This window comes from Ostrea edulis, chromosome 1 (assembly GCF_947568905.1).
Source record: "Ostrea edulis chromosome 1, xbOstEdul1.1, whole genome shotgun sequence".
Lineage (NCBI taxonomy): Eukaryota > Metazoa > Mollusca > Bivalvia > Ostreida > Ostreidae > Ostrea > Ostrea edulis.
Window position 1 is genome coordinate 85,588,019 of NC_079164.1, and position 16,019 is coordinate 85,604,037.

General features: G+C 34.2%; 1 protein-coding gene across 1 annotated transcript in view; it reads right to left on the bottom strand.

Moving 5' to 3' along the window:
• LOC125676955 (mRNA cap guanine-N7 methyltransferase-like) overlaps nucleotides 1-16,019 on the bottom strand; it is a 33,183-nt gene that overhangs the window by 9,956 nt on the left and 7,208 nt on the right. Inside the window, exons 4-9 of the mRNA XM_048914849.2 lie at nucleotides 14,547-14,675; nucleotides 14,084-14,208; nucleotides 11,393-11,574; nucleotides 5,157-5,327; nucleotides 4,855-4,972; nucleotides 2,057-2,185 (exon numbers count right to left, since the gene is read on the bottom strand). Coding sequence (XP_048770806.2) covers nucleotides 2,057-2,185; nucleotides 4,855-4,972; nucleotides 5,157-5,327; nucleotides 11,393-11,574; nucleotides 14,084-14,208; nucleotides 14,547-14,675 — 854 coding nt within the window. The remainder of the gene's footprint in view (nucleotides 1-2,056; nucleotides 2,186-4,854; nucleotides 4,973-5,156; nucleotides 5,328-11,392; nucleotides 11,575-14,083; nucleotides 14,209-14,546; nucleotides 14,676-16,019) is intronic.

A 16,019-nucleotide genomic window follows, 5' to 3' on the forward strand; every position in this document is an offset into this window, starting at 1 on the left:
TGATGTCTTGTTAGTGAATTTATACTGCTGATGTCTTGTTAGTGAGTTTATACTGCTGATGTCTTGTTTGTGAGTTTATACTGCTAATGTCTTGTTAGTGAGTTTATACTGCTGATGTCTTGTTTGTGAGTTTATAATGATGTCTTGTTAGTGAGTTTATACTGCTAATATCTTGTTAGTGAGTTTATACTGCTGATGTCTTGTTAGTGAGTTTATACTGCTGATGTCTTGTTTGTGAGTTTATACTGCTCATGTCGTGTTAGTGAGTTTATACTGTTGATGTCTTGTTAGTGAGTTTATACTGTCGATGTCGTGTTAGTGAGTTTATACTGTCGATGTCTTGTTAGTGAGTTTATTAAGCTGATGATGACTTGTTAGTGAGTTTAAGGCCACTGATAAAATGTGTTGTGTTTTCGCTAACCCGACCGACCCTTGAATTTTTTTTTTGATATTTAAAAAAAAAAAAATCGTCATTTTCCTGGAAAAAATATATTCCTGGTTCTTGGTTTTCTTTTTAGTTGGACATTGAGATGAAGTCATTCAAACACTTGAATGATGTACAAAATTGCATGGTATTGTGTTAAGTGTCTAAACAACATTGAAAATGTTTGTAACTAACAGCATGGCATGATGGTTGACAGAGTGGCTAGTACCTCCAGCTCCATGCATGCCTCACGCAACGGTGATTTAACAATTGAAGTTAACAGACTGTCAAGAGACTTTACCAAGTGTCATGTTTCCAAGGAACACTTTATTTTGTTAAAATTGCCAACTCCTATGGTGTTTTTAGACAGTGTCTATTTATAGCCATGCACTGTCTTATGCTATCGCTTCAGCGGGCATTACTGTATATACACGGGGACCCTAGTTTTATATGGAGGTCATGATGCAGACTGACAGACATTAATGTCCAGTTTGTCAAATTTGTATTCACATCCATGGTTTCTGCTGCAGTTCTAACTGAAAACACTATGAAAAAGGCCGCAAATAAAGCAGTGAACTGAACAGCTGGTGAACGCATCCGAGTTGATGGCTGGTGAGAGCCGAGAGGAAAAAAAAAAGATGTGAAGACTTTTTTTAAAATAAAAATTTATGTCCGGTAAAAAGTTTTAGCTGAAAGAGAGTTGGATCCCATTAGGATAAGTGGGATCTGCCCAGACTGTCTTCTTACCCTTGTTCCATTTAGATTGTGAAAATACATTCATAAATGTATTAATAAACTTAAAATATGTTAATGATGTTGATATTTTGGTGATGATTTAATATTTTTTTCAAAACCATCACATTATTTTCCTGTCAAACATATCCAATAGTAGTATTCCTATGACAACCAATCTAAATGTAGAAACAATATATCTGGTACTTGTATGGCATAGTGAGATAAAGGAGTTAACTTTTGTGTTTTATGCTAGATATGTTTTATTGAAAAATATTGTTTCTTATAAAACATCTGGAAATAATTTATGCTAGATATGTTTTATTGAAAAATATTGTTTCTTATAATTAAAAGATCTGGAAATAATCCTCAGCCAATAACAGGTGAAATGTTATGATCGAAAGTTTACTTGCAATGCAATTTAAGCAAAATTTTATTTTGAAAGTATAAAATTCAATCGAACATTTAACTTGTTAGAGTTTACAATGTTTTTGCATACTTTGAAAAAATAAAATTAAAAATTTTTTTTTTTTATTTCCTACCTACCTACCCTATTTTTTTCTAGAACGTTAGCGGAAACTCAACACTTTTTGTTGTTGGCCTAATAAGCTGATGACGTCTTGTTAGTGAGTTTATTAAGTGAGGTTTATTACACGGTTGATGATGTAGTGCTAGTCTGTTAACATTCAGTAAAGGAATGACTGCCTGTGACATTCATTTTATTTCTATACACTATTTCTGTTTTGGTGCATGAAAACATAAGCAGTGATATAATTTTGTTGAAGCATTTTCTACATTACAAGGTAGAAGAACCATTACAGAACTCACCACTTTACAAGGTAGAAGAACCATTACAGAACTCACCACTTTACAAGGTAGAAGAACCATTACAGAACTCACCACTTTAGGGGGACCTCTTTGTTTGACGTGGTCAGGCCGGTCATCTCTGAAGAGGATTTCCTGGTACAATTTTTCTATTGCTGTGTAGTCGTCTGGTCCCTTCCCAAGTAAATCCTCACTAGGGTAGGTCTGAAACATCAAACTCATACAGTACAATGTGTTTATCAGAGGTCCTGACAACTAAAGACGAGTTTATCAGAGGTCCTGACAACTAAAGACGAGTTTATCAGAGGTCCTGACAACTAAAGATGTGTTTATCAGAGGTCCTGACAACTAAAGATGTGTTTATCAGAGGTCCTGACAACTAAAGATGAGTTTATCAGAGGTCCTGACAACTAAAGATGTGTTTATCAGAGGTCCTGACAACTAAAGATGTGTTTATCAGAGGTCCTGACAACTAAAGACGAGTTTATCAGAGGTTCTGACAACTAAAGACGAGTTTATCAGAGGTCCTGACAACTAAAGATGTGTTTATCAGAGGTCCTGACAACTAAAGACGAGTTTATCAGAGGTTCTGACAACTAAAGACGAGTTTATCAGAGGTCCTGACAACTAAAGATGTGTTTATCAGAGGTCCTGACAACTAAAGATGTGTTTATCAGAGGTCCTGACAACTAAAGACGAGTTTATCAGAGGTCCTGACAACTAAAGATGTGTTTATCAGAGGTCCTGACAACTAAAGACGAGTTTATCAGAGGTCCTGACAACTAAAGACGTGTTTATCAGAGGTCCTGACAACTACAGACGAGTTTATCAGAGGTTCTGACAACTAAAGACGAGTTTATCAGAGGTCCTGACAACTAAAGATGTGTTTATCAGAGGTCCTGACAACTAAAGACGAGTTTATCAGAGGTTCTGACAACTAAAGACGAGTTTATCAGAGGTCCTGACAACTAAAGATGTGTTTATCAGAGGTCCTGACAACTAAAGATGTGTTTATCGAGGTCCTGACAACTAAAGACGAGTTTATCAGAGGTCCTGATAACTAAAGACGAGTTTATCAGAGGTCCTGACAACTAAAGATGTGTTTATCAGAGGTCCTGACAACTAGAGATGTGTTTATCAGAGGTCCTGACAACTAAAGATGTGTTTATCGAGGTCCTGACAACTAAAGACGAGTTTATCAGAGGTCCTGATAACTAAAGACGAGTTTATCAGAGGTCCTGACAACTAAAGATGTGTTTATCAGAGGTCCTGACAACTAAAGATGTGTTTATCAGAGGTCCCGACTCCTGAAGAACCAAAACTTTCCCTGCTAAAGAACTGAATCAACAAAATATGACCAGTACATGTCTAGCAGAGATTCTCACTATTACAGGTCTGAAAGAACAAAATACATACAGTACAACATGTCTATCAGAAGTCTTCATTACCAAAGAACTAAAAAAAAAAAAAAAACCACGTACAGTACATGTTTATAACAGCTTTTCACTACAACAGGTATGAAACTACAAACCTCATATTGTACAACACTCTTATGAGAGGCCTTCACTATCAAGAGTCTGAATGAACAAAATTCATGCAGGGATTAAAATCAACCCTTAAAAAGTAGCCAAACAGGCTACCAACTTTCAAATTTCATTAGCCCAATAGGAGATTTACTAGCCCATATAACGAAAAACACATTTTGTCAGAAACATTCACTTTATTATCCACTGCATTTACTCTAACTCATGCTCTATTTCCTTTTCCATGCTTGGGGAACGATTTGCAGGCTATCAAAACATGCCTGGCTCATCGTCTAACTACAACCACGGTCTGTTTTCCTTCCACGAAATTTGGAATTTTCTCAGTCTTGTTAGTTCGTAGTTTTTATTGTATTTTCTCTTTTGTTTATTTGTGGGATCGGGAGCCTTTATCCCTTTAATAAACCCCCACATGATGCTTTTCGGATTTTCCTAATCGGGCCTATCTTCGCCCATGTGTGACTTAACTAACAGGAAACATATCACGCAACGTAAATGTAGATACCCAAATGCATCATTTAAAATTCCGTAATATTACTACATAACATGCATAGATTGTATAGAGATTCGCCGATCGTATTTTTTATTATTTTATTTAAAAAGATAATAAACACAAACTATGATTTCAATGAGAAACCGGGTTTCACCGTATTACAACTTTGGACATAGAGGAAATTCTGGTCGCCAACTGGGCCAGTACCTTACGAAATTTTCATTGCCCATACCAATATTTAGTTGCCTCGGGCGACCGTTAATTTTAATCCCTGTCATGGTGTTTGAAATGTTTATCAAAGGCAGGCTCTCATTACCAAAGGTCTAAAAGAACAAAATTTAATGTTGTTTGACATGCTTATCACAAGCCCTAACACTACCACAGTTCTAAAACAACAAACCTCATATAGTATAACTGAAATTCAGTTTTACTTACCAAACATTCTTGTTAAATGTGATTTTTTAAATTAGAAACTCACAATTTTGATATCATCCATTACATAATGACTTAAACTAAAATTAGGCTGACATAATGTGTTGTGTAAAGCCTGGCATTGTAGTTATTAAGAAGAAGTTAAAAACATTCAATTGTTAACACACGACGGACGACAACAAATTGAAATCGAGCACGAACATGGATGTCTCTGATCAACTGTTTGTCACGGAGAATCATTCCACTAGGGATCACCCGATTTAATCATTCCTGAATCATGCAACATTGTGCATGCATCATGATTGGTTGTCTACCATGCACTGCAAATGCATACATATTGAGAGGAAAGTAGTAAGACAAGAAATATAAAATGAATCCATTGATTTTCATTATCTTATTTTACTAACCTCCAAGCTTTGCATTTTATTCAGTAGATTTCTGTGTTCCCCCTTCTCCACATTTTCTGCAAAGTAGTCTGCAAATGATTTCTTATAAACAAGTTTCATACCATATTCCTCAGCCAACCTAAAATGAACACATATGAAAAAAACATTCAGATCAATGACTCATGTCCATTCTTTTCTCTTTGTCAGAACTAAATCCATTTTTTAATTTTCTCTCCATGTAAAACTTAGGAATTCATTCTATATATTTCTAGCTATAGTGCCATTAAATTTCTCAGCTGTTTTCATAGTAACAGTTTACTAACTTTTCAAGCACTGGGAAGTATACTAAAAATTCAGGACAATCCACAACACCCTCTAGATGAAAGTTATATTTAGCGCCAAACAAGGGCACGTTGTCAAGGTCATCTAATTCATAGGTCACTCTGTACACGTCATTTCCAAATGACCTGTTCTCAGACGATCTCAATCTCTTCCTGCAAATGAAAATAATATCCAGGCTCATGATATTGAAGTGATAATGCATATAGTCAATAACAATACTTTTGTAAATTCCCTTTTTAACACGAGTACTTAATATCGCAAAATAACTCGTGACCGTCAAATTCTGAGAACATGACTTTGGAAGAGGGCTGTTGATGAGGAGTTTTTAAATGTACAAATAAAAGCAAGTATGATTTTGTGACACTTCTTGTTAGATAATTCCTCATGTATATTTAGGAATCTATAGCATTGCTTCTAATGCGACTTCTGTAACCATTTTAATTGATGCACTGAAGTCTGAGGCAGGTTAACAAGCCCTAATGAAAAATAACAGAGTTGCATCATCAAGACAGAGAATACCTAATGAAAGGTGAAGATAATGAACAGTGATCAATCTCATAACTCCTATAAGCAATACAAAATAGATAGTTGGGCAAACACGGACCCCTGGACACACCAGAGGTGGGATCAGGTGCCTAGGAGGAGTAAGCATCACCTGTCAACCGGTCACACCGCCGTGAGCCCTATATTCTGATCGGGTAAACAGAGTTATCCGTAGTCATTATTAGTGTGCCAATAACGGCCTAACAATCGGTATGAAACACATCAAACGGCCTTTCACCCAATAATAGGTTGTATTGTAATACATCATCCAGATAATACCTAGTACATCATCCAGATAATACCTAGTACATCATCCAGATAATACCTAGTACATCATCCAGATAATACCTAGTACATCACCCAGATAATACCTAGTACATCATCCAGATAATATGTAGTACATCATCCAGATAATACCTAGTACATCACCCAGATAATACCTAGTACATCATCCAGATAATATGTAGTACATCATCCAGATAATACCTAGTACATCACCCAGATAATACCTAGTACATCACCCAGATAATACCTAGTACATCATCCAGATAATACCTAGTACATCACCCAGATAATACTTAGTGCATCACCCAGATAATATCTAGTACATCATCCTTATAATACCTAGTACATCACCCAGATAATACCTATTACATCATCCAGATAATATGTAGTACATCATCCAGATAATACCTAGTACATCACCCAGATAATATCTAGTACATCACCCAGATAATACCTAGTACATCACCCAGATAATACTTAGTGCATCACCCAGATAATATCTAGTACATCATCCTTATAATACCTAGTACATCACCCAGATAATACCTATTACATCATCCAGATAATACCAAGTACATCACCCAGATAATACCTAGTACATCACCCAGATAATACCTAGTACATCATCCTTATAATACCAAGTACATCACCCAGATAATACCTAGTACATCACCCAGATACAGTGGAACCCCGTTATTACGTTCCCCCTTTATTACGTTAGTCTGCATATTACGTTGGAATTTCAAAGCACAAAACCATTTCTTAATAATCCTATATAAAATAGACCTCGTTATTACGTTGTCCTAAAATGCCGGGACTCGGTATTACGCTGTAAAAATTCCGACAAAAACGTAATAAACCCCTAATTATTCAATAGTGATTCTCAAAATAATAAGCTATTCACACCTTGACTGCCTGAGGCAGTCACCACGTAAATTTCCTGGTCTGTTTGGGGATTAGAGACGCTTGACTGATCACGCTTCGATAGATCTAGTGACATCAATACAGGTGAATACCCCGTATAGAAGCCAGTGATAAACAAATAATGTTTATTTAGAAATTGTACTCTATGAAATTTACTTCATTTTTCATATTTTGATAATCAAAGAAATAATTTCACAACCACCTGCGTGTTCAGCATAGTGTGATTACCTTCACTATTAAAACTCTATTCACGGACAGCTTTGGTACCAAACAAGAAAGACAAGATTTATCGTAGCAATGTTACAACCGCTTGGGTAACTGCTTGGACATAGGTGACTAAAGGTGTTCACTTAAAAAAAATTCGTTGTTTGGACATGCAGCTTGGGTGTTCGTAAATCTTGTCCATACATTCACCAATCTATCGGTCGATTCGTGCACGGCATATACCTCAGTGAATATTTTAAAATCCCTTGATGCGCACGTGATTTTAGTGCCATCATTTATCGTTATAAATGAAATCTTCGTGCATCATTATATTTTATGTGGATTGAGCTTAAATTGTTCTCCGTGCATGTTTATCGTTGGTGAGAAGTGTGCAAGTGTTGGGTATCGTGTGTGTTTTGTGTCTATAGTTTTGTTGTTTTTTTGGGTGGGATTTTTTTATTGTGTTGTGTATTGTGTAATTAGAGAACTTAATAAAAACAATGTTTTGTTATTTTTTTAATACGAATGTTGAATACGAACCGGAACGAGTTATTGAGAGAAATTTACATGAACGCATTGTTTTAAAGTTGAACAAAATGGCGGTCCAAACGAATGCAGAAAAAGCAACGTTTATCAAAACATCCTTATGTATTCTACACCGAAATAAAGAAAAGGGATAAGAACATGAAGAATTACGGACATTAAAGATAAGATGTAAATAAAACAAAGTATCATAGTCTTTTAAACAAAGAAACAGTAAACACGGAGTACCAACGGACGACATACAATTTCCAAATGATAATTTTAACGGATTTAACTGGGAACGTTTATTATGTTGCCCCCAGTATTACGTTATTTTATCGTGACAAAATGGAAAACGTAATAACGGGGTTCCACTGTAATACCTAGTACATCATCCTGATAATACCTAGTACATCATCCAGATAATACCTAGTACATCATCCAGATAATACCTAGTGCATCACCCAGATAATATCTAGTACATCACCCAGATAATACCTAGTACATCATCCAGATAATATCTAGTACATCATCCTGATAATATCTAGTACATCATCCAGATAATACCTAGTGCATCATCCAGATAATATCTAGTACATCGTCCTGATAATATCTAGTACATCGTCCTGATAATATCTAGTACATCGTCCTGATAATATCTAGTACATCACCCAGATAATATCTAGTACATCATCCTGATAATATCTAGTACATCACCCAGATAATACCTAGTACATCATCCTGATAATATCTAGTACATCACCCAGATAATATCTAGTACATCATCCTGATAATATCTAGTACATCATCCAGATAATATCTAGTACATCACCCAGATACCTAGTACATCTACAGATTTGTTTGTTTGATATTCGTAGGATTGGTTAACTATATATCGTTAACCGATTGGTGACTGTATTATCTGCCATAATACTATCCATCTCATTGCGATCCAGCCTCACCCTCCAACACCTCCCAAATGCACCAACATAGTGAAGTTGAAGTGTGTTGTAGTAACATTCCATATGCTCCGTATGGGACGTATGGGTTGTCCCATGGTTTAAAAATAAATAAATATAAATAAATAAGGACCATCGTGTACCAACACGTCTGATGACTGCGGTACTGTCTTTTGATGGCCGGACACATACATGTGATGGTCGTATGTCATAAATTATAATGAAATAAAGAAGTAACTTATATTTATAAAAACTAAATAAAAAGTAAAAATTAATGAAATAAATTATAATTTTTATTTATATAATAATTTTAATAATGATTTTTATTTAATTTATTCCTTAAGTATATTAAAATTTAAAAAATATAATAAGTAAATATAAAATTAAATATTTAAAATATTTGTTATTTATTTGGATTCTAATAGAAGGTAATAATAATTAGTAATCGCACGAGTGTCCGTCCTTCGTCCAATTCAAGATACACCGAAATAAATATACCATAACTATTACATAATTATTAATATTAGTAACAGGTGATAGTAATATGGATGTAGGTATGTATATACATGTGAAATAACTAAAATATATACAGAAAAGAATTAGGGTAGGGTCGCCAAAGAAAATTTTGATAATAGAGTGCCACTAGTTATTACTTTGTTAATCATAAATTATAAAATTATGCCAGACAACAATTTTGAGATCGTCATCAGGCAAGAATTTTGAAGTCGTCGTCAGGTGCTACACCTCAGACCCTGTACCATGTTTCTGTAACTGGATCCAGCTCGTAGCACGACATGGCTCCATAATTCTTATTCGATAGTATGTATTATGTGTATAAAACTGAAGATGTATAATGTAGTAAGTGGTGAGTTAGTACTTATGATAAAATTGTATGACAGATAAAATACCAACCATAAGAAGTGGTATACTTAATTACATAACATATAGATTTGATTAAATAATGAAAATACAGAATAGATGCAAAATCACAAATCGCATACATCCAACAAGCTTACATATATTAAATATAATAGTATGCAGCAGGCCTGCATACATACAAACTGCGACATTGCATCTAAATGTTCGTCATAAAAAGAAGTTTACAAAATACATACGTATAATAACATACCTGGATTTTATGTATATTTGCATATACATATAATATAATATACCGGGATTTGATGTATAGCTGCATCTATATTTTAACTACATGTTTATATAAACTAAAACGATAAAAACGCAAAGTTTATATTCCTAATATTAATATGCTACGATACTTATATATGTAATTGTTTACATACTAATAAACATATAGTTATACACGATAGAAAACCCGAATTATATGCTTAGATGTTTATATAAGTATAACACATGTAGTTGTTTCTATATTAGTAAACATATAAAAATTTAACATTAGAATAATGATGCTTAGTGGTTTTCATACTTATAAACATACGAAACTGTTTACATATTTGTAAACATGCACGATAAAACCTTAGTTATACATATAAGTAAAACTTTTTACTCACCAACCGGAAGGAAACTTACGAATGATATTGGAAGCTATAAATCATGCAAATTAAAGATGGCGAATGAATAGATTAGTTATGTGGCAGCCGCTGTGAAGACGCTCATACAACGTAATTTGTGACGTAATTTGTGACGTAATTTGTGACATTGTGACGTTTCATCCGCTGAAACCGCTCATACAACATAATTTGAGATATTGTGACGTTTCACCCGCTGAAACCACGGTACGATAAATACATCATCCTGATAATATCTAGTACATCATCCTGATAATATCTAGTACATCATCCTGATAATATCTAGTACATCATCCAGATAATACCTAGTACATCATCCAGATAATATCTAGTACATCAACCAGATAATACCTAGTACATCACCCACATACCTAGTGCATCATCCAGATAATACCTAGTACATCATCCAGATAATACCTAGTACATCATCCTGATAATATCTAGTACATCACCCAGATAATACCTAGTGCATCATCCAGATAATATCTAGTACATCACCCAGATAATATCTAGTACATCATCCTGATAATATCTAGTACATCATCCTGATAATATCTAGTACATCATCCTGATAATATCTAGTACATCATCCTTATAATACCTAGTACATCACCCAGATAATACCTAGTACATCACCCACATACCTAGTGCATCATCCAGATAATACCTAGTGCATCATCCAGATAATACCTAGTACATCATCCTGATAATATCTAGTACATCATCCTGATAATATCTAGTACATCACCCAGATAATACCTAGTACATCATCCAGATAATACCTAGTACATCATCCAGATAATATCTAGTACATCATCCTTATAATACCTAGTACATCACCCAGATAATACCTAGTACATCACCCACATACCTAGTACATCACCCAGATAATACCTAGTACATCATCCAGATAATACAGATAATACCTAGTACATCATCCAGATAATATCTAGTACATCATCCAGATAATATCTAGTACATCATCCAGATAATATCTAGTACATCACCCAGATACCTAGTACATCTACAGATTTGAAGATGTTACTGCTGGTTTAATGTGCCACCAGAAAAAAATCCCAGCTTGCAACTACCAGCAGAGTTTAGACACTATTTGTATCTGTTCAAGCTTTATTTTAACAGCTTACAGAGAATTCTGACGCCACAGTACCTGGAATATCTGCACAATGAATTTAGTCCATGAATTAGATACAGGTTATCATAACTAAGTATTACATGATTTCCAGAGAGTTGGGTGTGGTTCCTATGAAGTATCCCCCCAAAGTCAGACACTCGCAGGCGTTCTGTAGCATCACCTTGGCCTGGGGGAGGCTCTCGAAGGAGTAATGAAATGAAAACTGGCAGCTGGACAGGTCAAACTTCATTGATGCATCCTCATACTTTTCTCTAAGACGAACCTGGAGAAAGTTCTAAAGGTCAACAAGTTGTTAAAATACAAATTACATGTCAGGTTACAGTACCCGCAACGTTATTCTTGACATGATAAACGATAGAACACGATACACGCATGATAGGATAGGATACACGCACGATACGATAGGATACATGCACGATACGACAGGATACACGATAAACCTGATAAACGCAAAACCTGATAAACGATCTTCACGATAGACCTGATAAACGCAAAACACGATAAACGATCTTCACGATAAACGGAAAACCTGATATAAATGTTGTAAATTTAGAATCAATTTAGACAGAACGAAATTTTGATACCGACAACATAATTACATTATGTTGGTAATAATACTGAAGGATTTCAATATTCATTATATACCTAAAACGTATAATTTCTTTAATACACGGTTGTACTTTAAAACAAATATTTTTATTTCAATTTTTTACGCCATCACAGCTAAAATCAGAAAACTAAACTGTATACGGTATTTAATTTATTATTTGATGTCTATTTGAATTTTCCCAGCCAATGATTCTAAAATTGTAATTGTCACCTAAGGTTTAATATATAAATTATACAGTGAATGAATTAAATGTAATATAATGTAGTGATATCATGCTTCAGTAGCTCTCTAATTCTAATGTCTATTATTTTAAATGTGAAATAAACCAAGGAATATTTTGTGTGTAGTGAGGAGGGGGTTATTTTGCATCAAGCTCTAAGTTCACCGGTCATTCAACAATTACAATTATTTTCATCATGACCGCTTTAAAAAAACATCCACTGCATTACCCCAAATCTTCATACGTTAGATATTTCTACACGATGAGTGATAATTGATATTCATAAGTAATTGGAACATATGTATTTGAATTGATATCTTATTAACAAATAGAAATAAACTATGAAAAAATAAATAAATAAAACACGGCTTTTTTAAATTCACAATATTGAACCGCTTAAAAAAAATTGTGTTTAGTATGTAAAAAAAAAAAAAATACAAATTATCATCAAACCCGGTATTAATTTCCAGTATCTACCCATACGATTATAGGTACAAGTACAAGTGTACAAGTAAAAAAACAACGATGAAAGCTGAGTCGTGCCCAGTTGGGCAGACTTTTGGGAGATGCAACACCCTTGCACCCTTTTAAAACTTAATCTTCTAAATGTGTCAAATACAATGTCCCTGAGAATGTTTGCAGTCAAAACACGGGTGATACACAGACGCGCACAAGTTCAAGGGTGGGTATATAAATAGAACACAGGTGGAAAAAAAAAACCTGAAGAAAACGAGCCTTTATTCAAATATATGTAATAAACAACGTAATTTACTGAATTTTCCTTTCAAATTGGAACTTCCTATTTCTCTGTTAGTGTTAATTACAAATAATTGTTTCTAGACAAGCAAATGTTTATGAACTGTACACGAAGGAGCTTTCAGATTTACGGTCCCCAGTTTGCTCGGAAAACCACTGCCTACTTATCGTATTACTTAGAATGAAATTGTGATAAATTTTCACCCTCTCTGGACAGACAAATAGCTCTTTTTCTGCCTTAAAATCGACAGCTTTATGTTCTCCAAATATACTGTGTTTTCTCGATTCCTAAAAATAGCTTCATTAACAAAACGAATAAAACTTTCGAAAAGTATCATACTTTTTCATTAGATTTGATATACAATCCCGATAGTTTCCGAAGCTACACAATAAATGATTTTCACGATAAACGGAAAACCTGATACACGCAAAACACGATACACTATAGACCTGATAAACGCAAAACACGATAGAAAACGGAAAAACTGATAAAAGCAAAACACGATACGATAGGATACACGCACGATACGATAGGATACACGCACGATATGATAGGATACACGCACGATAGAACATGATAGGAATTTCAAGAATAACGTTGCGGGTACTGTAATCTTTCAGAATGAGTTTTATTATCCAGTGATAACTCTCTATGTCACTTGATTTAAGAAATAAATCTTATAATTCTTTTCTTGATGCAGGTAACATAGGGAAAATTGGACATAAGGCTTCATCAATGAGCAGAGCACAATGATGAAAAAGTTTTCCTTTTAATTTTCCCTATGATACCGCCATCAAGAAAAGAATTATAAGATTCATTTCTTATCATTTGATTATTTTAAAACATTTAGGTTAAATAGTAAAACATGATTTTGTTTTCAAATTCATATCATTACACAATATGAAGTCAAAATCAGGTTTTTTTTGGATGCAGAAATCAAATCAATTTTTCAGCCAATCAAAATTGCTGTAATATCTTCAAGACAATAAATATTAAATGATTATCTTGATATAAATGTCTATATGCTGATTCCCTCAGATAATTCAGACCAACTGTGATTCATGAATACACGGACAAAATTTTAAACTACTTGAAGAAATTTTCCTACCTGAGGAAATCCCTACCTGAGGATATTGTACTAACGGTTTTCAGTGAGTAAACGAACCCCTGACTAGTACACCTACTTTTGTACAGTCAGCTGTTATGAATTCCGCTGAGAAAATCTCTCCAGAGTTTCGATCGTGTTGAGTTCTTCCCTTCATCTCTCGATATCGAATTTCACATTGTTCAACAGATGTTCCAGCAATATCTAAAATCAAATTCATCACAAAGATTATGGTTTCCTGTAAAATAATGAAATTATTGTTGTTCCTCCAGCATTTACATGGGATTTGTATTATCTCAGCACTGAGGGGGATAAATATATCAAAAATAAATTCTGACCTTTTTAAAATACAAATATACTTTATCCATATGAAATACAACCCGGTTAACTGTTCATATTTCTACAGCTTGAATTCTACAGCTTGGATTTTATTCATATTTTCACAAAGATGGGTTAACAGCTTGCAAATGCTATTTGGGAGTGCAGTGTGGATGAGAGAAGTTTCTAATTTGGAGGCTTATTTCAAATTCAGGTTGATTTACCTGCACAGACAAGTTTTGAGATTCCTGCCTTCCTCCATTTGAGTAAATCTCCACCTTTCCCAGAACACAGATCAAGCACCACCAGAGATCTTCTGTTTCTCTCCCTTTGTATCTGCTTCACTGTTTCACCTGTAAAGTTAACATATTGTGTACCTGTTTCACCTGTAAAGTTAACATATTGTGTACCTGTTTCACCTGTAAAGTTAACATATTGTGTACCTGTTTTATTTGTAAAGTTAACATATTGTGTACCTGTTTCACCTGTAAAGTTAACATATTGTGTACCTGTTTCACCTGTAAAGTTAACATATTGTGTACCTGTTTTACCTGTAAATTTCACATATTGTGTACCTGTTTTACCTGTAAAGTTAACATATCGTGTACCTGTAAAGTTAACATATTGTGTACCTGTTTTATTTGTAAAGTTAACATATTGTGTACCTGTTTTATCTGTAAAGTTAACATATCATGTGCCTGTTTTATTTGTAAAGTTAACATATTGTGTACCTGTTTTATTTGTAGAGTTCACATATCATGTGCCTGTTTTACTTGTAAAGTTAACATATTGTGTACCACAGTGGTTCTTGAGAAGATTTTTAAATGATCTCACCCTATTTTTGCATTTTTGTGATTATCTTCCCTTTAAAGTGGACATGGCCCTTCATTTGAACGAACTTAAAATCCCTTCACCCAAGGATGCTTTTTGCCAACTTTGGTTGACATTGGCCTTGTGGTTCTGGAGAAGAGGTCGAAAATGTAAAAAGTTACAGACAGATGGACAGACAACAGACGATGGACAACAGGTGATCAGAAAAGCTCACTTGAGCTTTCAGTTCAGGTGAGCTAAAAATTTATGTAAAAGGTCTGATTCCAACCTCTTAATTTGTTTTTGAAATATTAGAGACAAAGAGACCCCCTTTTAAACAAAATAGAAATAGCATAACTTTCTATGTAATACTTTAAATAATTTCATTTAAAAATAAGAAATGCATAACTTCAGTCCAAGAACAATGTATTTACAACATTTAAATCAAATCTCTTCATAAGTTTTTAAGATATACCGTATATACTCGCCTATAAGTCGGTCCGCCCATAAGTCGGATGTATTTTTTAAGGTTATTTTGTAGGAATTTGCCATTGACCCGCTTGTAAGTTGGTACAAATTTTTGTCAGAATCGGTTGACAATTTCAAGTCCATGTTCTAGTGTTTTTACCTATGTTTCAAAAAATATTTTGAGAAATTAATAATTATGAGGTGCTCAATATCCAAGCCATATCTGTTTGGGGTTTAAACGCAACCCCTTGATCTATTATTGGCAATGATCACTTGTTTACCTAAGCAAATATGGTCTCCTAATTACCAGTACCTGACACAGTGTTTACTTAGTGGCACGTGCCTCTCGAAAACTGTTATTGTGGGATTCTGTATCAACAATTGAGTTTTTAAGAGTCAAGAATGATGATCTAAATTAT